General features: G+C 43.8%; 1 protein-coding gene across 2 annotated transcripts in view; it reads left to right on the forward strand.

The window, feature by feature from the left end:
• The window catches only part of DGKG (diacylglycerol kinase gamma), a 191,326-nt gene that overhangs the window by 49,533 nt on the left and 119,711 nt on the right, over positions 1-22,082 (forward strand). For both annotated transcript variants that reach the window (XM_040621478.1, XM_040621479.1), the window contains exons 4-8: positions 5,820-5,982; positions 6,560-6,622; positions 13,881-14,051; positions 18,323-18,372; positions 21,596-21,670. In XM_040621478.1, the coding sequence (XP_040477412.1) occupies positions 5,820-5,982; positions 6,560-6,622; positions 13,881-14,051; positions 18,323-18,372; positions 21,596-21,670 (522 nt within the window). The remainder of the gene's footprint in view (positions 1-5,819; positions 5,983-6,559; positions 6,623-13,880; positions 14,052-18,322; positions 18,373-21,595; positions 21,671-22,082) is intronic.

Raw genomic sequence — 22,082 nt, forward strand, 5'->3', positions numbered from 1 at the left:
CTGACTGATCAGCAGGACAGACTTAGGACAAGGCTGGTCACTTATTTATTCGTATTGTCATCCTTTCAATGACCGTTGAGTCAACTCTGCTGCTGGGCACTGGCAGCAAACCGACAAAGCACACGTCCTTGAGGTTTACCTGAGCAGGGGCTTTGGATAAAATGCACCGATCCTCAGGAGCATGAAGCAGGAGGAAGGCTGCCAGTACAGGAGCCAGACGGAGAATGAACCATTTCAAAGAACATTCCTGAGGAGAAGCCATGCAGAGAAGATGGCAGCTGCAAAGAACTCCCTGCCCCTCCCACCTCCCACCCCCAGCTCCAAAAACACAGGAACAAAGAAGGGTGGGGGCTGCTAATCAGCCCGTCAGCCCTCAGGCTAAAGAGTGGGAGGGAAACAATTTGGTCAGGGCCACTGAGGGTGTGAAGGCCGCGAGCTTTCAGAAGCAGAGAGCAGCTTGGCTGTTAGGAGCCTGCTGCCACCCCCGCCTCCATCAGGCTGGCCCCCACTCTTTGTACGCCTGGCACTGCTGTGTCCCAGGGAAGCTCTGTCACTCTGATTTTATTCTCTCTCACAGTGTGGCTGGCTTCTAGTAGGTGTAATGTCCTCGCACGGGGTTGGGGACACAAAAAGAATTTAATTTCTCTTGAGCTTGATGGCTTACTGCTGCTAAAATGTCTCAAGGAAGAATGAGTTAGTTGTGGGAAGGGGCAAGTAGCTAGGAAAGCGAGGCCAGGAATAAAAGTTTGCATCTGGCCCTGACAAGCATGCCCCTGCCCATCAGAACGGAGCGATTCTCTGGAGAACCAGAGTACAGCAGAAAACAGCCAGAAAGTGAACCAGAGCGCAGTGGAGCAAAAGGGCAAGATGGCTTGGTGGCCTTACAATCTTAGACTCAGACATATCTAAGCACAGGGCCCAGCTCTGCCACTTGCTTTATGACTCTGAGCAAGTTATTCATGTTTTCAGAATTTTGTTTAATCCACCAGATGGGAGTAATAGTCCCACCTCACACTGATGTTTTAAGACTTAAATGAGATCATGTATAGAAACTGCCCGATACCCAGTAAGCCGTCCATCTAGTTTCCCTCCCTTCTTGACCTGTGCAAGAATTCGCACTTTATAAGCAGATGGCAAAAACAGCAATTGCCCAGTTAGTTCCCATGCGAAAGTGGCAGTTTCTGGGAAAAAATGGGCCTGCGCCATGACAGTGCCTAGCATGTTGTTTCAGAGCTCAGAGAGTTGCCAACATGCCTCATAGTGTTTGTTTATCTGATTTGGGCATAGTAAACCCCTTTCTACCCATCGCACATTCAGTAGCAGCTACTCTGAGCCTGGTTTGTGCTCATGAAGATCTTACTCTCTCCTAACTCAAATACAACTCTGAGAGTGGCACACAGTCACTTTTTTTTTTTCTTTTTTGCATACTGTACTTGAGGTTCTTGGAGAGAGTGACAGGGAGCTGTATGTTAGTACTGGGACCTGGAAGAGACACGGGAGCAGGAGCACTGGCCTGGGAGTCAGAAGATCAGGCTTCTGGTTTAACCCTGCTGTTAGGTGGCTGGGGCAAGTCAGTGAACTTTCAGAGCCTCAGTGACATGAGGGGGTCTGGGCTCTTCTGATGTGAATGACCTTTGTTTCTGGGCTTATTCTATGCCATCTTGTTCCCCTGAATAGGGTCATGAATGGTTGGACATGTATTCAATCATTGTTTTCTAAGTTCTCATAATAGTTTGTCAGTACTTTTCCTATACTCACCACTGTTGATCCTGTATTGGAATTATTTCAATACCTGAGTCTCTTGAAGGTATAGACCTGCATGTATGTCACAGGTGTGTTCCCCAAGGTGTTTCTTGTACCTGGGAGGCTCAATGCACATATATTGACTGAATAGATCCTACAATTATTGAAGACAGCCAAATGTACAACAAGAAACCCCACATCCATTAAAATACCTATCAGGAAACTGTCACAGGTGGTGTGGGGGATACTTAGATGAAATAGGATATTTCACTACCTTCCCAGAACTCTAGATCTAGTTGAGGAACTAAGGATATATTTATCATAAACAACTATGTATTTTTTTTTAAGATTCTATTTATTTATTTGACAGAGATAGAGACAGACAGCGAGAGAGGGAACACAAGCAGGGGGAGTGGGAGAGGAAGAAGCAAGCTCCCAGCGGAGGAGCCTGATGTGGGGCTCGATCCCATAACGCCGGGATCACGCCCTGAGCCGAAGGCAGACGCTTAACCGCTTGCCACCTAGGCGCCCCATAAACAGCTATGTATTAATCAGAGGGCAGCTGATAAAAGTGTCACAGGACATGAACCAATGTGAAAAAGTACAGAAATTCAGGTACAGGAGATCATACCAGGCTTCCTGGAGGAGGCGACATCTGGGCTGGACCTTAAAGGATAGCTAGAATTTTAACAGGTAGAGAAGGAAGCAGTTTATGAGATATGCATGGAGCCTTGACCAGGAAAGAACATGGAGATCAGTGTGGACAGAGGGTAGAGGTACACATGGGGAATAATAGGAGAAAAGACTAGAATGATCTCTGAGCTTGAAGTAGCTAAAAATCTAGGTTGGAATGGGGTTATGGGAGGGCTGTGAATCCCAGAGGACTCAAGGAGTACACAGGATGATCCACTAGAGTGTGGGAACACTGCAAATTAGACCTTCTATTCACATTGATTTTTATCTCATCTTTCTTCTATTTTCTAATTTCTTCTCTTGTGTATGTTTTGTAGTGTATAATAGAGGGGCCCAGTGGTACATGTATATAATTTCTAAGTAAAGGTAAATGGGAATGCATGCTCAAAAATGTTATAGAGGGGCATATGATTTTAAAACTGATCTCACCTCTCCCGTGGGCTATTAGGAGGCATGGAAAGTTTTTGAGTAGGGAAGCAATCTGTTCAGAATTGTGCTTTGGGAAGATCAATCTGGCAAGGATGGATAAGATGGGAGGACTGACAGATGGGGGTGGAGGCAAATTGAGAAGTATTGCAGTGGTCCAGGTAGGAGGCACGGAACAGAAGTCTGAAACCAGGGAACATTGGGCCTCCATAGCCTTCTAGTCTGGGTGGAGGCAGCTGGGCAGTGGACACAAAGAAAAGACCTGGAGGTGACAGATGTGGCAAAAGAACAGTGAATAGAAGGAAGAGACAAAACCTAGTCTCAGATGACTGGAAGATCAAAACGGAGCCTGGTATTGCCAGGGTTAGCAGAAACTGCAGGGTCAGGAAGAGGAGCTGCTTGAGGGAGGGAGCTAATAGAAGTTGAGAACTTGAGATCTTCTCATTCAGCACTCACCATCTGCTGAAGAAGAAACTGAGGTTCCCAAAGAGGGAGAAATGGGGTAGAGCTGAGTCCAGTCACGAGGTCTCCAAAATCCCACACTGCTCTTGTTTGATGATCTTTCAGCTTTGGTTTTTGAAGAGCGTTATATTAGATTTGGTTTAACTAAAATTTCTCTTTTTAAAAATCATTTAGTATAGTCTTTTTTCCAGAAATATTTCATGCTGATAGTTCTCAATTTGATAAAAAGATTAACAGGACACTTTGGGACTCAAAACTATAGTTGACCCTTGAGTAATATGGGGGTTAGGATCACCGACCCCCAAAGCAGTCAGAAATCCACATAAAACTTTTGTTGACTCCCTGAAGGCTTAATTACTAATAGCCTACTGTTGACTGGAAGCCTTACTTTTAACATAAACAGTTGATTAACACATATTTTGTATGTTATATGTACTGTATATACTGTACTATATTCTACAATAAAGGAAGCTAGGGAAAAGAAAATGTCATTAAGGAAATCATAAAGAAGAAAAAATACATTGACAGTACCATACTGTATTTATTGAAAAAATTCCACATGTAAGTAGGCTTGCACAGTTCAAACCCATGTTGTTCAAGGATCAATTGTACATTGTAAACAGTACTTGTCAATTTAAATAGTGCAAATGGAAAAGACAATGCAGAAAGAGCCTTTTAAAATAATAAGTGCCATCAGCAAATACATAGTCAAATCAAAGTAGAGAATGAAGAAAACCAAAATTGCGTAACACCATGGAAAACAGAAAGTTCAAGAAGAGAGGATGGGATGCTACAGAGAAGCCAAAGATGAGCAAGTCAGAAAAGAGACAACTGAGTTGATGACCTTTGAGAGAGTGGGTTCAGAGGTGATGGGCTAGAACCCAGACCAAATGGGACTAAGGAGGTTAGTGTGGTCTGGCCGGGGAACATAAAAGTGGAAGAAAAGAAGGACAGGCTAGTAACTCAAGTATCCAGCCATTTCTTTGGAACAGTGACCTTGAACATGCTTGCAGGTAGAGAAGCAGATGCTGGGAGATGCCTTCAGATGGAGGGAGGTTGGAATCAAGGGTCATAGTTGATCGGTTCCACTTGGAAAGTAGGAGGAAAAGATTTTGCTCTTACAGACTGATAAAAAAAAGAGGAGAATGTGTGAGGAAGAACACTTGGGTGATGAGGCTGTGGAGACAGGGTCAGAAAGAGACACAGAAACTCAGGGGCAGAAAAGACAGAGACAGATGGCTAGTTGTCACAAGAAATATGAATCCACCATTTGCTTAGAGATCCCTTAATCTGCTGAGAGCCTGCGTTATCCTCTGTCCAACCAAATCAGGCTCCCTCTGCTCTGTGAAGGACAGCCAGGGGCAAGCAGAAACTGCCTTGTGAGCTCCCTCCCAATGAGGTCAGGAGGGCATCCCTTGTTTTTAGGGCCAAAACTTTGTATCCCAGATCTGGTTGTATATATTTAAGCCAGCTCATTGTTCTGGGAAGGCTCCCAGATTTTCTAGAAGAGACAAGGGGTTAAATGCTATCAACATTTTGGAAGGAGAGCCAAGTAGGCTCCCAAAAAAGGGATTTTATTCTCATGGCTGTTATTATTTACAAAAGCCTGCACAGCAGATCTTAGAGTAGAGCTTCCTCAGTGATTTCCAGGAGCATCTGCTGATTTGATGAAGAATCTGATGCCATCAGAGCACGAGCCAGTGATGACTCACTGCAGACTGTCTTTGTTGAGTGTTTGCTGAGTACAGCAGCCCTCTCTGGCATGGTTGCTCCCAGCCCGGGACCAGAAGCCAGGCAGTAGTGGGAGAGATACAGCAGGTAGAGGTTCTAGTTTTTGGCACGTTTCTTGATTCTACCTTCTGTCCTTGGCTTCCTGCTCTTCTCCCAGTGCCTAAAACCTTCACAAGGACATGTTTGGAGAGCAGCTGAGCCAGACACATACCCTCTCCTGTTCTCTTGAGGCTCATCCAGGGAAGATCAGTTATGGAAGTAATGAAGGATGGAGCCTGTTTTCCCCTATATTCTGAGACCTGAACACTCAGGAATCATATCCCTCACAGCACAAGCAGAAAATGGAGACACCACGGAAGAACCATCTTTCCATCGTGTTTTCCACTATGTCCTTCTTCATCTTCACTAGGATTCCAGGGCACTGACCAAATTCTGCTCATTAGAAACCAGTCTGGCTTGTGGGCCTCGATTCAAGCAGAGTCCTCTTCTGTGGCCTCCACTCCAGTGCTCATTCCCCATCACCCTCTTTCTACCTAGTTTTGGACACGTCTTGTTACAGAAGCCTCCTGCAAACCCCACCATGTAACCACCAGTGTCTTCTCTTTCTTGCATCCTGTCCCCAGCTCCCTGTGCCTGCCATTCTCTATCACTTTCTGGCCTTTTCATTCCTGCACCCACCAATCCCCCCACTTCCTTCTGCTTCCCTTTCATTTCTCTCGCCTGCCCGCCCCCCTAGTTTCTCTGTCCTCTTTGTTTCTTCTCAGCCAATTAGCTACGATGTCTTCAAGCTGTTCATGAGGGCATACCTGGAGGTGGACCTTCCCCAGCCACTGAGCACTCACCTCTTCCTGGCCTTCAGCCAGAAGCCCAGACGGGAGACCCCTGACCACCCAACAGAGGGGGCCAGCAATGAGGCCAGTAGCCCAGGTATGTAGACCAGTGTTCCCCAAGATAGAAAGAGATTTTGTAGCTCAGACGCATTTGCCACAGGCACAGCTGCATTTCTAGCGGGTCCCCTGTATATAATAACTTCCTTATGGGGTGAGAATGGGGACCAGGGGACCAGGACTCCTTTCCCTGCAGGGCCTCACAGGAAGCCCTGTCTCATGGCTCTCTCAGAGGAACAAAGAAGGCCAAAATTCCTGCCCTCAGGATCAGAGGGGAGGTGGGGAGAAGAGGATGCACGAATTAATGTATGGCAGGAGGGAGAGAACCTTCTGCAAAGACTGCAAGAAGCCTTTGGAGGGAGCACCTTCAGGTCATGTACCCAGTCTGGAATGAGCCCAGGAGTGTCAGAAGAAGGGTAAGGTGTGGTCACTGTCTTCTTGAAGCTTGGGCTGTAATGCGGGAGACACAGCCAACCCCCATAAGTCAGCATGAACCCAGCTGACACTCAGAGACACACAACTCAAGTGCTCCAGACCCCATAGGAAAGTCCCCTACCTGCCTCTCTAAGAAGGTAGAGAGCATGGGCTGGTCCTCAAACCTTCTTTCTACTCCCCAGATACCAACATACAGAATGTGGATAATGCCGCCAAAGCAGATGAGGCCTGTGCCCCTGATACAAGTAAGTCTTTATAATACTAGATTTGCAGGGTGGGATGGAGTGGAGAATACCTCATCCGTGGGAGGAGGGGGAAATCTAACCAGCACTTTGTCTCCATGTCATCGTAGGTCCTTTAAGCAGATCTGTCTGCCTCCGTCTTTGGGGCCTCCACCACTCACATGTGCGGATATTCTGAGGCTTGATGCCCTGAAACAGGGCAGCTCGCTGGCCGTTTGCTTCTGATGGGGCTGCCTGGACAGAAAGGGGAGAAGGGGAGCCTTCTCACGAGAAAGTGTATGATGGGGGTTTGAGTGCGTGTGCGTGTGCGTGTGCGTGTGCATGTGTGTGTGTGTGTGATGCAGAGGCAGAGCAGGTAAATGAAGAGGTCGCTCTGGGGCTGAGATACAGATGAGTCTGTGTGTGGATGGTTGAGTGTGGGTCGGGCAAGGAGGTAAGAGTGTGTTCAGGTGGACGAAGCCATACAGAGCGGCACTACAAGAAATGGGAAAGGAAATCTTTTTAGTAGAGTTATACCATATGGAACTCGGGGTTTACCCACAAGAATGAAGAGCACTAAAACTGGTAACCACATGGGGAAATATAAAGAATATTTTTCTTATTAGTTAAATCTCTTTGAAAGGCAATTAACTATTGAAGCAAAAAAAATGACGTGTTGTGCAGTTTATAACATTTGTAGAGGTGAAACGTAGAACAATAGTACAAAGGCCTGGGTGCGAGAATTGGAGGTATTTACATGCACTGGTTTTAATAAGTCAGGAGGAGGAACAAGGTGACGCAGTTAACATTATTTTCATCTATTTACCAGGGACCTGGAGGGATGAGAGAATTTCTCCAAGTAGATACTAGATGTAGTTCTAATCTTTTTTCTAGTCATGGTAAAAAGGGCAACTGGAAGGATTGTAGAGTTTTCAGGGTGTAACGGAAGGACTGGTGAGATCAAAAATTTACTGCGGATGAAAAGCAGAACATAGTTGGGAAAGGAGAGTTGCCTCTGGACCGTAAGCTCAGCAAATTTCAGGCTTCTCATAGAGCTCCCCGAAGCAAGGATTACGAGCATCAGTGCCTTCCTGAAGCCTTCAGGGGCAGCATGAGGGCAAGACTCTACGAAGTATGTCACCCACCTGCCCTTCCCAGCATCCCACCAGCCATGCTAGGTCCGTGGCCCCTTGCTTAAATGGATTCAAGTTATAAGTAAGTCTTCAGTCTGATGTGGAATAGCAGAGGCATGTTATGACATAAAGTATTCTCATGATAGGAAGAGAGGGGCGAAGTTGGGAACCTTGAGATTCTAAACTCTGAGCAAGAAAATCAGCCATGACAAGCATTTGGACCCAGATTCTTCACCCAGAGATTCTCTTAGCCCAAGTATCTGGAACTTCAAGAGGAACTTGAGAGAAATTAGACTTCATTCCCTGAGGTTCCAAATTGTCTGGACAGGACTTGTTTTAGTGGCTGAAGTTTCTGAGGAACCAAGGAAGGACTTATTGGGGATGCTGTTATTACATGATATTTGAGAAAAGGTAGTCGATGATGATAATGGAACTTGGCTGGTGTATTTGACCACCATGTCTATTTGCAACATTTGTATCATTCTGGGTCTGAGAGCAACTTCCAGAGACTTCCTCCCGGAGAAATGATTTGTGGTGTACCATTTTCCTTGTGTATGGAGAGTATCAATTTCCTGTGGTCAGATAATAAAAGGGTAATGATCTGACTGCTGGCCCAGGGAGGTATATAGCATTTTTTCATCTTTTTTTGTGACTTGAGATTTAAAGGAGAACATCCTTTTCCTGTGAGGCCACCGTCCATGGATGTCTTAATTAGATGCCCCTGTTTACCAGAAATAGGAATGTAGGGACAGACGGACACCACAGAGAGGGGCCTCTGCCAGTAAGGAAGAGCCAAGTTCTGGTATCACCTTAGATCAGGCCATCTGTTAAAAATCCCAACCTTTCCTGTCACCCAAGCAGAAGCCGGAGGAAACTAGATTCTCATTTGCTATGGCCTATTTAGGCCTATCAGAGCAATCTCCAAGCTGGGATCTGTAACAACCCAGTTCAAGTTATTTATTTCCAGAACCAGGTACTGGAACAGCACTGGTCCATAGGCACAGCAGAAAGGGGTTTTCACTAAGACCAGACATAGACTCAGAGCCTTGAGCAATCTGTCATTGTCAGGATGTCAGCTAGGAAAGCCTGAGTGCACCGTCCCTCAGTGCCCAGGACTAAATGGGATAAACAATGTGAACTTCAGTCTCCTGGTTTTTATTGAGTTCTTCAGGCTTGAGATGTTTCAGTAACTTGGGATACTGGACTCTCAGGGAAAGTCCTTCAACTTTTCCTGTTTTTCCCAATTATCAAAGTAACACATTTACATTGTAAAAAATTTGAAAAGTACAAAAAAAAAGAGAAGGAAACAACAAAATCACCCACACTTTACCAATGCAGTTACACACATGCATGCATATACGTCTCCTTGTAGGTTTTTTCTATAAATTTTTTATGGAGTTGGAATCAGACTATCCATGTAATTTTGGAACCAGCTTTGGGTTTCACTTAACATTATACTCACAAACATTTTCCATGTCATTCAAGACTTTTGGTAAACATCAATTTAAACGCAAGTCCCTCTTTACACAGATGAAAAATCTGAGGTTGGATACAGAAGTAAGCCCACTTGGGCAAGATCACACACCATTTAGCACAAACCCAGAGCTAGAATCCCAGTCCTCTGCCTCTAGCTTGGTATTCTTTCCACGATGCAACACTGCCTAACTGGAAGACTACAAGTACTACAGAGACTAAGAGAGAACGTGGAACAGGTCAGGTCTGCCTAAGAACCCTCAAGCAGAAGGGTTTATGACATGGCATCTAGACAGAACTTCTGCAGTCTGGAAGAGGGTAGTCTTTCATTACTGATGGTCCCTGAGGGATGTACTTAGATGGCCATGGGTTCGGGGTGCTTCACATAAGGGAGCTTGAGGAGGAAAAGCACTAGTAGGACTATGTGTCCCTCAGTCCTTCTGCACCCCAGCATTTCTGTGACTACACCTCAGTGTAGACTAGAACAGTGAAGATCCAGTCATAGTTCTGATAATCCAAGGATCTTTGGAAGAGGCTGTAATAATGTTTTAAAACAGCTTTGAAGAGGTATAATTGGTGTAAAATGAATTGCACACAGTTAAAGTGTATAATTAATAAGTTTTTACATATGTATACACCTATAAACCAGTACCACGTCAATATAATGAAGATATCTATCATCCCCAAAGTTGCCTTATAATCTCCTTCTCCCACCCTCCCTACCTCCACCCCCATCTCTGTACTATCACTGATCCGCTTGCTATCTCTATAGATTAAACTGCATTTTCTATTCTTATACATAGAATCATATACAGTATGTACATTTTTTTTGGTGTGGCTTCTGTCACTCAGCATAGTAATTTTAGAATTTATCCATGTTGTTGTGTGTATCAATAATTCACATGTTTAATGCTGATTAGTATCCCAATATATAGGTAGATATCCCATAATTTGTTTATCCGTTCACCTATTGATGGCCATTTGGGTTGCTTCCAGTTTGGGGCTATTACATATAAAACATGAATATTCCTGTACACATCTTTGTATGGACAGCTTTCATTACCTTTAGGTAAAGATCAAGGAGTAGAATACTTAGGATTATTATGTTCTTGTGATGATTTGACCTCTTCATCATGAAAAGACTCTTTATTCCTGGTAATACTCTTTGCTTTGAAATCTACTTTATTATAATTATATTCATAAGTAATGTAGCCACTCTAGTTATCCAAAGTTATAGTAGTATCTTTCTCCATTCTTTTAATGTATTTGTGTCTTTGTATTTAAACTGACTTTTTTATAGGAGGCATGTGCTTGGTTGGGTCGTCTTCTTTTTTTTTTTTCTTTTTTGCCATCTGAATAGACTTTTTTTTTTTTAAAGAATAATGATTTTTTTTAAAGATTTTATTTATTTATTCGACAGAGATAGAGACAGCCAGCGAGAGAGGGAACACAAGCAGGGGGAGTGGGAGAGGAAGAAGCAGGCTCATAGCGGAGGAGCCTGATGTGGGGCTCGATCCCATAACGCTGGGATCACGCCCTGAGCCGAAGGCAGACGCTTAACGACTGCACCACCCAGGCACCCCTATGATTTTTTTCTTTATCACTGATTTTAATCAATTTGATTATAACGTTCCTTGGTGTAGTTTTATTCATGTGTCTTGTGTTTGGGGTTCACTGAGCATCTTGGGCCTGAGATTCTATAGCTTTTATCAAATATCAACAAATTTGGAAAAATTTCAGCCTTTATTTCTTCAGTTTTTTTCTACTTCTTCCTCTCTTCTTCAGGTATTCCAATTACATGTCTATTTGAAGTTGTCCCAAAGCTCACCGATATGATACTTATTTATTTATTTTTTTAGCCTTTTTGGATAGTTTCTGTTGCTGTGCTTCAAATTCACTAATGTTTTCTTCTGCAATGTCTAATCCACGCTAATCCTATTCAGTGCATTTTTTCATTTCACACACATCATATCTAGACAATTGTTGTGGGCAGTTTTTAAAAATATCCTTTATGTCTCTTCTTAACATGTGCAATTTTTGCTTTAGCTTCTTGGACAGATGGAATACACTTGTAATAATTATTTTAAAGTTTTTATCTATTCTATCATCTGTCATTTCTGGCTCCGTGTCAGTTGCTTTTTCTCATTATTATTGTTCATATTTTCTTGCTTCTTTGTATACCTGTCAGTTTTGTTAAATGCCAGACATTGAATATTTTACATCATTGGGTATTGGATATTTTTGTATTCTTATAAAAATTCCTGAGCTTTGTTTTGAGGCAGAGTTAGGTTACTTGAAAATAGTTTGACCTTTTTCGGGTCAAGCTTTTAAAGCTTTGGTAGGCAGGACCAGAGAGGCATTTATTAATTTCACCCAACTATCAAAGCAAAACTCTTCTGAGTACTCTCCCCATTGCTTCTTGAGTTATTGGGGTTTTCTACCTTGGTTGGTGAGAATAGACATTATTCCTGCATTCTAGGGATTGTTCCCTCCAATAGTGATTCTTTCCCCAGCCTCAGGTAGTCTCCTCACACATCTGTGCTAATTGTTACTCGGCTGAATAATTGAGGGAAACTCTCCACTGATTACTCAGAGGGGACCCTCTGCAGATCTCTAGAGTTCTTTCTGTGCAGCTCTCTCCTCTTTGGTGCTCTGCTCTGTGAACTCTAGCCATGTTGGACTCCCCAGACTCCCAACTCTGCCTCCTCAACTCAGAGAGACTTCCCAGATGTTCTTGGGTTCCCCTTCCCTGGGCTGCAGCCTAGAAACTCTTTCCACTCAGTAAGATGTGGCAATTACAGGGATCATCTCGTTTGTTTTTTATCTCTTGGGATCACCACTTGGTGCTACCACATTCAGTGTCCTATGAACCATTGTTTTGTATCTTTTGTCCAGTTTTTTAGTTGTTTCAATAGAAGGGTAAATCTGGTACCGTTATTCCAATACAGTCAAAATAGAAGTCATTGTAATAGTGTTTTACTGGAGGGGTCATCTGAGGATGGAACAGTAACTCGAGTACAGTACAAAGGATTTCTCACATTTGTCTTATATATTATTATGTTCCTTTTCTAACTTTCCCTTCAGCGATGATTTTAATACTTCTGTTGCATATGTAATTTTATTGTAATTTTCCCATCCCATTATCCTTATTTTTATCCCGTCTTATTATATTTGTATCTCAACTTGTTCACCCCTGAGGCTTTCTGCCCCTGCTTAATAGAGGTTATATCTTCTTGTAACCTCCTAGGATCTTGTCCCGTAGGAAATTATTTCCAAAGGTCTGGTTTTTGGAAACTTCAGAATGGAACCTCCTTTCCTTGTTCTGCAGCTCTGTTTCATAAGCTCCGTCTTGGTGTCTTCACAGGGCCGCTTGTAGCATACAGAGTGTGTCAGTGAGACAGTGGTCTCAGCCACAGTCCCTCTGGATCATGGTTCACTCCCTTCTCAGACCACAACCCAACTCCTAGGACACGGTAGGCTTTCATGTAGCACAGCTCTACTGGCCTGACACAAACTGTTTGCCTTTGCCTGGCACTTTGGCTCTCTGAACAAAAAGTGTGCTGGTAGCATTGACTTCCCCAGCAGGCATTGCTGTCAGGGCTGTCTCTCCCTCTGCCTATGCCTTCAGCACTCCGTTACTTAGTGATACAGTACCTAAGTGAATTTTCACTGCCAGTCCTCCTCTTACTGTTCCCAGTGTTTTCTGTGAGTTGCACCCTCTTCCTGGATGTTAAGAGATCATTTCTGGGGGCGCCTGGGTGGCACAGCGGTTGGGCGTCTGCCTTCGGCTCAGGGCGTGATCCCGGCGTTATGGGATCAAGCCCCACATCAGGCTCTTCCGCTATGTAAAAAAAAAAAAAAATCTTAAAAAAAAAAAAAGAGATCATTTCTGATGGGCATGGATCTAGAGAGACTGGGAGAAGAGAGATAGCCCTTAAAGTGCCTTAAGAAAGTATAATTCACACAGTAGTAAAAAATAGCTGCCCGGTTTTCTCATTAGTAATAACCTCATATTTCTGAATTAGAGGACAAAGAGTATAAGAGACACAGCGCTTTCCTACTTAAGGAAGGAAAACTCCAGAGGTAAAGCTTACCCTGTTCCTGTGGTATGATAAACTACTTTCTGCATTTTCGTCATCCAATTGATTAGACTTGCAGCTAGTCAAAATTCTTCCTAGTTTCTGGAAACTTGTTGATCCCAGTTTTCTCTTTTGAATATACATCTTTTTATCCATCTTTAAATGTATATGAGAAGAAAATTGTGAAAGGGTGTATTGGCAAATGACCAATAGTCTAGATTTTGGAATCCTAGCTGAAATTCTACAAACTGAGTGTGTTCCCAGACAATTGGCTAAATGACATTTACCTGTTGGCTATTGATGTTACTAACCATCATTATCATCTTTTCTGAAAATTCACAGGGTATAGGTGAATTTCTTACAAGGATATACGTTCTTAAAAGGGTCAGAATGGGGTCCATTCAAAGAGTACGAACTCTGCAAACTAGATTTCTAGGGCCACTGACTTCATCATATTTAAGTAACCAACACTTTTGAGGACACTTGTATAAAATTCTTGCTTCTATCAAGAAAATGATAGAGCAACAAAAGGGTTTTTTTAAAAAATATTTACCAAACGTTAAGTGCCTTTGGATGGTTTCCTTTTGCCTATCACAGAATCAAAGATCACCGAGAAGCACGTGCCAGCTAAAGACCAAGTGGCTGCAGCCCCCCTGGGAAACCCTGTTGCTCCATCTCCAGGCTCAGAATCCCCCATAGTGTACCTGAAGGATGTCGTGTGTTACCTGTCCCTGCTGGAGACGGGGAGACCTCAGGATAAGCTGGAATGTAAGTGCTCACCCTCTCAAGGATCTTCCACTTTTTCCTAGAAGAAGATCTAGTACCCTTCTCTTCATTCTAAACATGCCGGAGATTGATCTGAGATCATGGGTATTGGGACACCTGCTTGGGGAAGGTATTTCTGTCCTGTCACCAGCAGTCATCTGGACATTTCTTGCAATCCACCTTGGGACACAGTGCCAGTTGCATGGAGAGTAGGACATGCATCTGAGACCTTGGTATTGAGAATCAGGATTTGGAAAGGGGAGAAGTCTCTACAAGGGGCCAAGACTCCCTTCCTTTGCTGGCAGGACTTTCTAAAAGCCTCCAAACAGAAACTCCTACCTTCCCTTATTTTTCAGGGGAGGACATTCAACATCTGTCTTCCTTCTCCTATTCTGTGCCCAAGCAACTCTCTAACGATGAGGAATTCCTTTTTCTTGATCAACCTCTATCTTGTTAAAGCTAATTTCTATTTCTTCATCCGCCCCCACCCCAAGTTTTTTGGCCTCTAGAGAAAAGGGCTAGTTAAGTAAGGGAGTTGAGTTTAGTTTCATAACGTGACTACAGTTGGTTTCAAAAACGTATCTTCAGAGAGAGAGAGAGAGCAATGGCTGGTGGCAGAAAGGCAAGCCCACAGCTGCTGAAGGAGCCTGCAATCTCGTAGAAGACTCACTGCAGGGATGGTCCCCCCGCCTCCGTGAGCCTACAGGCAGACTTTTTAAAACAGGAGATAATAGGGCCTTGTCAAAAAAGATACATAGTTTTGGCTCCTCTTGGGACCTTAGTAGATATTAAGGGAAAAAACATACACATCATAGCAAAAGTCAAAATTCCAGTTAATAAGACTAGTCAATAAAGCTTAAAACATTAACAAGGAAATGTCTGGCAAAGGTTAACCCTTGCCAGAACCAAAATGAAACTGTGCTCATTAGCTGAGTTTAAAATCTCCCCCATAGTTTTGAGGTGTTAACAATGGCAAGTCTGAAGTGCTAATTTGGTGGCAAATAGAGCAGATTTCTCCTTCTTTTTGCTAATGTTAAAAGTGAAATGTCAGATTATTTCCAACATTCAGCTGGATTTGGACTTTCAGGCGTTGTATTTGTTCATAATTACCAGAAAAGATGTGGCAGATTTTTTCATATTAGTGGCTCTCCGATTGAGTCTTGTAATGGCAATAAAAAGAAACCACATTTAAAAAAAACTTTTTGTTACAGAAAATTTCCGGCAGAGGTAAAAGTAGAAAGTACAATGAACTTCCATGCACCCATCAGCCACCTTCAGTAATTACCTGCTTATAATCAATCATGTTTTATTTATACCTCCCATGCATTCCCTCATATCTTGAAGCAAATTCCAGACATCATGTAATTTGACCTGTAAATATTTCAGTAGGTACCTCTAAAATATGACTTTTCTTAAATATAACTAGAGCGCCGTTATCCCATTGAACGACTATGATTCCTTACTCTTGCCTGCTCACAGAGAAAGGAGGCAGCACTAAAGAAAAAAATACATTAGTTTAGGGTCTCAGAATAGCAATTCAGGGAACACCGATTTGGGCAGCAACCCAAATAGTGCCCCTCCCAGGGAACAAGAGTCAGGGGTATTGAAAGACAAAAGGGAATGCTCATATATGTTGTTGACAGAGAATTTGGATTGGTGTTGATGGCAGAAAACTAATCTTGACTGAATGTAATTGGTGACTGAGACTCTCACTAAGCTGTCTCTTTATGCAGCAAGTTGCAGGTGTTCGGGGTGAGTCCTTGGACTATTCGCAGTTTGGCCCAATTCAGAGTTCACGGTTCCGCTCGGTGAGGACGTGCATGAGGCCCACCTCCTTAATGGCCTCCCAGCTCCCTTTTAAAATCCTTTGACATAAGTGACTCCATTTAATTTCACCTTTGATATATCAGATATTCAGTCAGTGCTCACTTTTTCCCAACTATCTCACAAATTTTTAATTGTTTGCTTGAATCAGAATCCCAGTGTGGTCCATACATTGCCATTGCTTCTTACGTTTCTTCTGTTTTAATCTTCGCTTATTTCTTTCCTTGTAATTTTTTTTGTTGTAGAAACTTGGTTATTTGTCCTCTAGAGTTTTTAATCTTTTTTTTTTAATTAAGCCAGGTGAATTCAAATCCTTCCCTGGTTTTCATGGTTGAAAGTAACTTAAGCTTTTCTTTTTAAATAACCAAACATGCATCTTTTTGGAAATAATAGCCTGAAATCCCAACTATCATCCATACATTAACAATAACTCTCATTGTTGAACACCTTTTATCTGCTAATCACTTTAAATGTATTATCTCATTTTAACCAAACAATTACTCTAGAAGGTCAATGTGCTTATTCTCATTGTATGTGTCAGAAAGCACAGAAAGTGTAAATGACTTGCCCAAGGCCATGCTGCTAAAACACTGGATGCTTTCTTCCTAGTTCTTACTAGTTCTACTGTCCTTGCATAGTAGGACCAAGAGAGCTCCAGTTGAGTCACCCGGGCCCAGGGTCTGGGAACAGCAGTAGTGGGAAGGTCTGTCCTTTCTGTCATTCAGCCACCTGTCTGGCAAGTCAGCCAGCCTCACATGCTGAGTGCCTCCGACCAGCACATTCTCAAGACTCACGGAGAATCGGAAGGCTGTGACCCTACTTTGAAAGAACCTCGACTCCCACCACAATCACACCACTGAACAGACATAAGACGCAGGAATATCACAACATGTAGAAGGATGTGACGACACATGGGCAACCTCGCAGGAGTGTCGTGACCTGTGGGTGCATGCCGAGAGGTCCAGAGTGGATATGTGGGGAAGGGTCAGTCGGGGGAGACTCCACGGAGAAAGCAGGCCCAATGAAGGGTTTCAGGAATGGGAGGAAAATGAAGATGTGTTCAGCTCTGCTCCCCACTCCGCTTACCTCTGAGATCACAGACAGGATCTCTACCTTTAAGGTGAAGGAAATGCAAGTTCCCAGGTCTCTAAAATGAAAATTTAGTTCTTTGCCCAAATTTCTCTCCCAGATCTTCCTTATCCTGCATCACCGCCCTACAGCTAGAACATGATAGAGGATGTTTCTAAATAGCATGTTGACATTGTAGAAAAGCAAATACAATAGCTTCTATAATGGTAATGACTTCATAGCATTGTGCAGGATTCCGTAAGTAGTAATGACAAAGTGCATAGGAAAGTGCATCGTACTTATTAAATGCCATATATAAATGTTCGTTAATGAAGGAAAGTAACAATAAATAACATCTGTTGAGTGCTTTCTCCATTCCAAGCACCATGTGACTAAGGAGTAGGGCACATAAATAGAATAAGGTATCATATAAGCTCAATCTTCCTGAAATCTTTAATGAGGCCAAAAACATTTAGATGTCACAAGATCGATTTTTAGAGCGATCATAGCTGGCATTAAATCCTGAGGTTAATGAAATGATGTTGAACTTCTTTGCTTGCTATGGGGATGTTAAGAGAAAGAACACATCAATTTAAACTTCCCTGGATATCTTTTTTAAAGAGAACGAGGTTGTCAAAATCTTCTCCTAAAACCTTTTTAAGTTTTAAAAAGGCCAGCAAAAATATTTACCATGTATGTAGTCTTACTTGGCATATTTCTTTTATGAACATTTTAAAGGTATTAATATATTTATTTAATACATATCTTGTAGTACATTGTATGCTTATTTATAGCTCTTATATAGAACAATTAAAATTATTACAGAGAAAAAATTGGCCTATCATTTACATATTAATCCTCATTAAAAAAAAAAGTAGGAGAAAGAAACTGTTGTAATCTCCATCTTGCAGATAAAGAAACATGGTCCAACGAAGTTAAAGGACTTGTTTGATGCCCTGGAGGTGGTGGGCCAAAGCCAAGATGTGGGTCTGCCTAAATCCACACCCTTTCTGGGTGCAATAAAAGCAATGTTCCATTTATAATTCTGGTAGCTCTGCCCACCATCAGCCGGGCATTTGCTTTGAGCTGTGTTCCAGTGATGCTGTGAGGTATGCATGCTCTACCAGGAACCATACCGTGACCTGGATCTCATCAGCCACAGAGTTATTGCTTAGACAGGTCCAGAAGCCAGATGGCCAGACGGCTCCCTTTCTCCACCCTCTATGTAAGAAGTCAGACTCTGCATCTTGGAGGGTGGGTGAGCTGCTGCAAGGGCCTTCGCCCCAGTGACAGAACTGAGCTAAAGACCGGCAGCATCAAAGCCACAGCCCATCCCTGGTGCCCGGAGGACACCTCGAGCCTCACCTCTGTGTCTCTTGCAGTCATGTTTCGTCTCTATGATTCGGATGAGAACGGTCTCCTGGACCAAGCGGTAAGTTCTCGTTCCAAATGTCCCTCCTGAAACCAAGAAAATGTAGGGGAGAGGGGAGCAGGTGGAGGAAGAGTCTAAAAACTCCCAGTTCCATCTTTATAGAAATACAGTATCTCAATATGGGCTGCAGAAATCATGGTGGAACCTCCCACTGCTACTTCCAATAGTGCCAGCCTGGGGGAGAGTGAATTCCACCTGACCTTTTCATTCCAGAAGCCCAGGATCACACAATTTCAGAAGGGGAGATGCTTTAGTATATTATCGAGTTTAACCTCCTAGTCTTCCACTCATACCCAGGGTACTAGCTCAGTGAGTCTGATTCTTTCTGCTCTGAGCTCATGGTCCCATCCCATTGTACCTGGGAAAGCCTGAGACCCGCCCCCACTCTTCCTCAGGAATTGGCAGGGATAGGACAGGGATCATGGAGTGAAAGGGGGTATGGAAAAGGAAGAAGGCAGAGGGGGAGAAGGCAAACAATCAGAAAGCCCCGCGTTCATCACTGGCAGTGTCAGAGATGGGGCTTGAGGGTGGAGGGGCATGGGACGGAGTCACACCAGCCCCACGGGGAAGGAAGGAAACAAGTCCACTAGACCAACTAAATCATCCCAACATCCTCTAAACCCCAGGGCTCCTTTAAGGGATGCCGATAGCCACATGGCAATGCTGTGGGTCGCATCATGCCAGAGAATAACCAGAAAATCACAGACTCAAGCATTTGATCAACACATGTTTATTGAGCTCCGCCACACATCATGAACTACTCCGAGGGCTGGGGCTTCATCAGTGAAGCCAACGGACGCAAATCCGTGCCCTCATGAAGCTTTCATTCTAGTGCAGGTGCCCACCCTACGAAGCATAGCAAGATATGTGTCAGAGAGAGATGTGTGCTGGAAAAAAATAAAGGAGGGAAAGGAAGTGCTTGGGGGAGCTGCAGATGTACGTAGAGGAGTCAAGGAGGTCTCCCTTGGGGGACATGTGAACAGGGACTGGGAGGATGTGAGGGAGAGAGTCATGGGGGATATCCAGAGCAGGCACCTTCCAGGCAGAGGGAACCCCAAGTACAAGGGTCCTTAGGGGTGCTTGGAATGTCAGCAGATTAATGAGGAGGCAGAGTGATGGAACAGAATAGTGAGGAGGTCAGAGTGAGAAGTAATAGGAGATGAGACCAGCGAAATAATGACCAGGGCTGGTTGCGGGGAGAGTTCGCAGAACACAGCAAGCCATAGAGGGGGCTGGAAGAGTTGGTCTTTTACTCTGGAGGAACAGAGAACCATTGGAGATGTTGAGGAGAGGGGTAACAGGACTTCAGTGTAACCAGATCACTCTAGCTGCTGTGTTGAGACTAGACCGTAGGGACTCAAGCAGGGATACCAGTTAGGAAGCTATCGGAATAAACAAGACAAGAAGTGATGGTAACACGCACCAGGGTAGAAGCATTGCAGATGGTAAGAAGTGGTGAAATTCCAGATCTGTTTGGAAGACAGCATTGGTAGACAGAGTGAGGCTCACTAGAAATATCTGATTCAATTTCCTACAGAGGATCTCTGGCAGATGGAGGCCCAGGCTCTGTGTGAACACTCGCAGGAATGGAGACTTTACCCTCTACCTTAAGACAGCTATTCCACTGCTGGGGGGACTGGTAGAGAGGGCTTCCTTCCTGCACAAAGGACACCTCTGGTCTGCCGGAGAAATTCTCAGCACAAAACAGGATTCTGTTTTCCCGTCCCCCTCCCCCAACCCAACAGTGAGACCAAAATTAGCCAGCCTTCAACTCCTCCTTCCCTATATCCTTTGGCTTACTTCTGCCTCGTGTAGGTGACCAGGGCAGCTGACCAGTGGAAAACCGATACGATACAATAGGTCTTTAAAATTTAGAAGGCACTGTCACCCATACCCCATACCTTCTCTAAGCTCAAATTCCCCCAATTGCTATACTGTTTCTCACAAGAGGGGTTTAAATAACCTCTCTGACCAAGCTCTGGCTTGAAAGTGCCATTCCCAAAATATGGCACAGAACTGAACCTATTCCTCCGTGACTCTTTAAGTAGCCACACGTGGCCTGACCAAAGTGCACATCCAGGGAACAAGTTCTTCCTAAAATCTGCCTCCTCTGCTTCCTGAAAATGCCCACCCATTCACGCAGACCAAGACTGAATCTAATTCTCCGTTCCTGAATCCCATTGTTTGAATCAATGAATCTTGGACCCAGCTCGATCCACCAAACTCTTTTGTGTTGGAAATTCTGCTGAGCCCTGCCCCCACTGTGTGGCCCACTACCTTATTTCCATTTACTGCTCATCTGGGATTTTGCAATGAATTTTCTTTCATTTAAATAAAATACAATTTTTAAAATCCCTCCTGGTTTTTAGCTTGCTTGTTTTGACCCAGCATTCCACCTGGTGGAAGCAACACTTTTGACCTTCTCCCCAGATCAGTCTTACTATGAGCATCTTCAGTGGTGCCCACGAGATACAAATGCCTCTTGAGTCCAGTGTGCTTCCATGCGACTCTTGGTGCCCTGATTCATTCACATCCAACAATTCTGTGAGGTTTTAGATAAAGCTGGGCCTTGGTACTAAACAAAAGGCTCACTTAACAGGCAATTGTAGCCCGTATCAATTCCTGTTCACGGAGTCCTGGGCTCAGAGTTGGACAAGATGCAAAGGGAAGAGAGGTGCCCAAAGGAATCTAAGTATTAGTGCCTAAGCTAGGACCAAGGCAGTGGCCCTACAGCCCCCTGAAACTGACCCCTGGGAAGTATAGATGGATCCCAAGTTGCTAAAGCTGCGGGAATGAGGAGGGATAAAAAAGGGAGGAGAGAACTGCCTTGGTTTATAAGTATTTAAGAAGCAAGAATCCCAAAGGAGCAAACAGGGGTGCCTTCTATGCTGAGTCAAAGGGCAGAATTGAGGAAGAAAGGTGAGTCCGGGGGTTCCAAGAAGAGGTCAATGTTCAGTGAGTTTTCTGTATACCTCTGGCTTATCTGGGGTCTGTGCTTCCTGTGACCATCTACTCTCCACAGAGCTTTGTAGTCAAGGCTGAAAGAGAGAGCAGAAACAAATGGTGAGCTCACAGGTACCTCCTGACTAGTGTACGTGAAATGCCAGTACGTTACACTGCCGCTTCTCACGCTCTGCCCTGCCCATGTTCCCACAGGGTTTGATTTTGAGTCTTGCTCTTAAAAACTCATCTTCAGTGGTTCTCTCCTCTTGATGTTTTCTAGGAGATGGATCGTATTGTCAACCAGATGCTTCACATTGCCCAGTATCTAGAGTGGGATCCCACGGAGCTGAGGCCTGTAAGTTTCCAGAAGCAAGGGGAGACGTCCAAGTGAGCGTCCAAGATGAAAGAGGGACACTCAGGATACAGATGTTTACTGAGCACGCTCTCCCAGACTCACCTTCTTATAGGCAGCTTCCCAGGGGTCCTATACCTTGCCCTCCCGCTTCTTTGATAAGAAAAATCAAAGACATAATTCAAATGATGATACCTAGTAATGCTCCCCAACCTTTCCACCAGAGCTAAATTTTTATAACATGGGTTCAAGGAATTTAGAGCTAGAAAGAATTTTAAAGATTTTTCTCAATCACCAGATAATATTAATAATAATAATTACGTTCGGGGGCTCCTAAAAGGCAGGTATTAGATGAGACATTTTGTCTCATTTTCTCTTACCCTCATTACATTGCTACACACATAGCAATACTATT

This window comes from Ursus maritimus, unplaced genomic scaffold (genome assembly GCF_017311325.1).
Source record: "Ursus maritimus isolate PB19 unplaced genomic scaffold, ASM1731132v1 scaffold_4, whole genome shotgun sequence".
In the NCBI taxonomy this organism is placed as follows: Eukaryota; Metazoa; Chordata; class Mammalia; order Carnivora; family Ursidae; genus Ursus; species Ursus maritimus.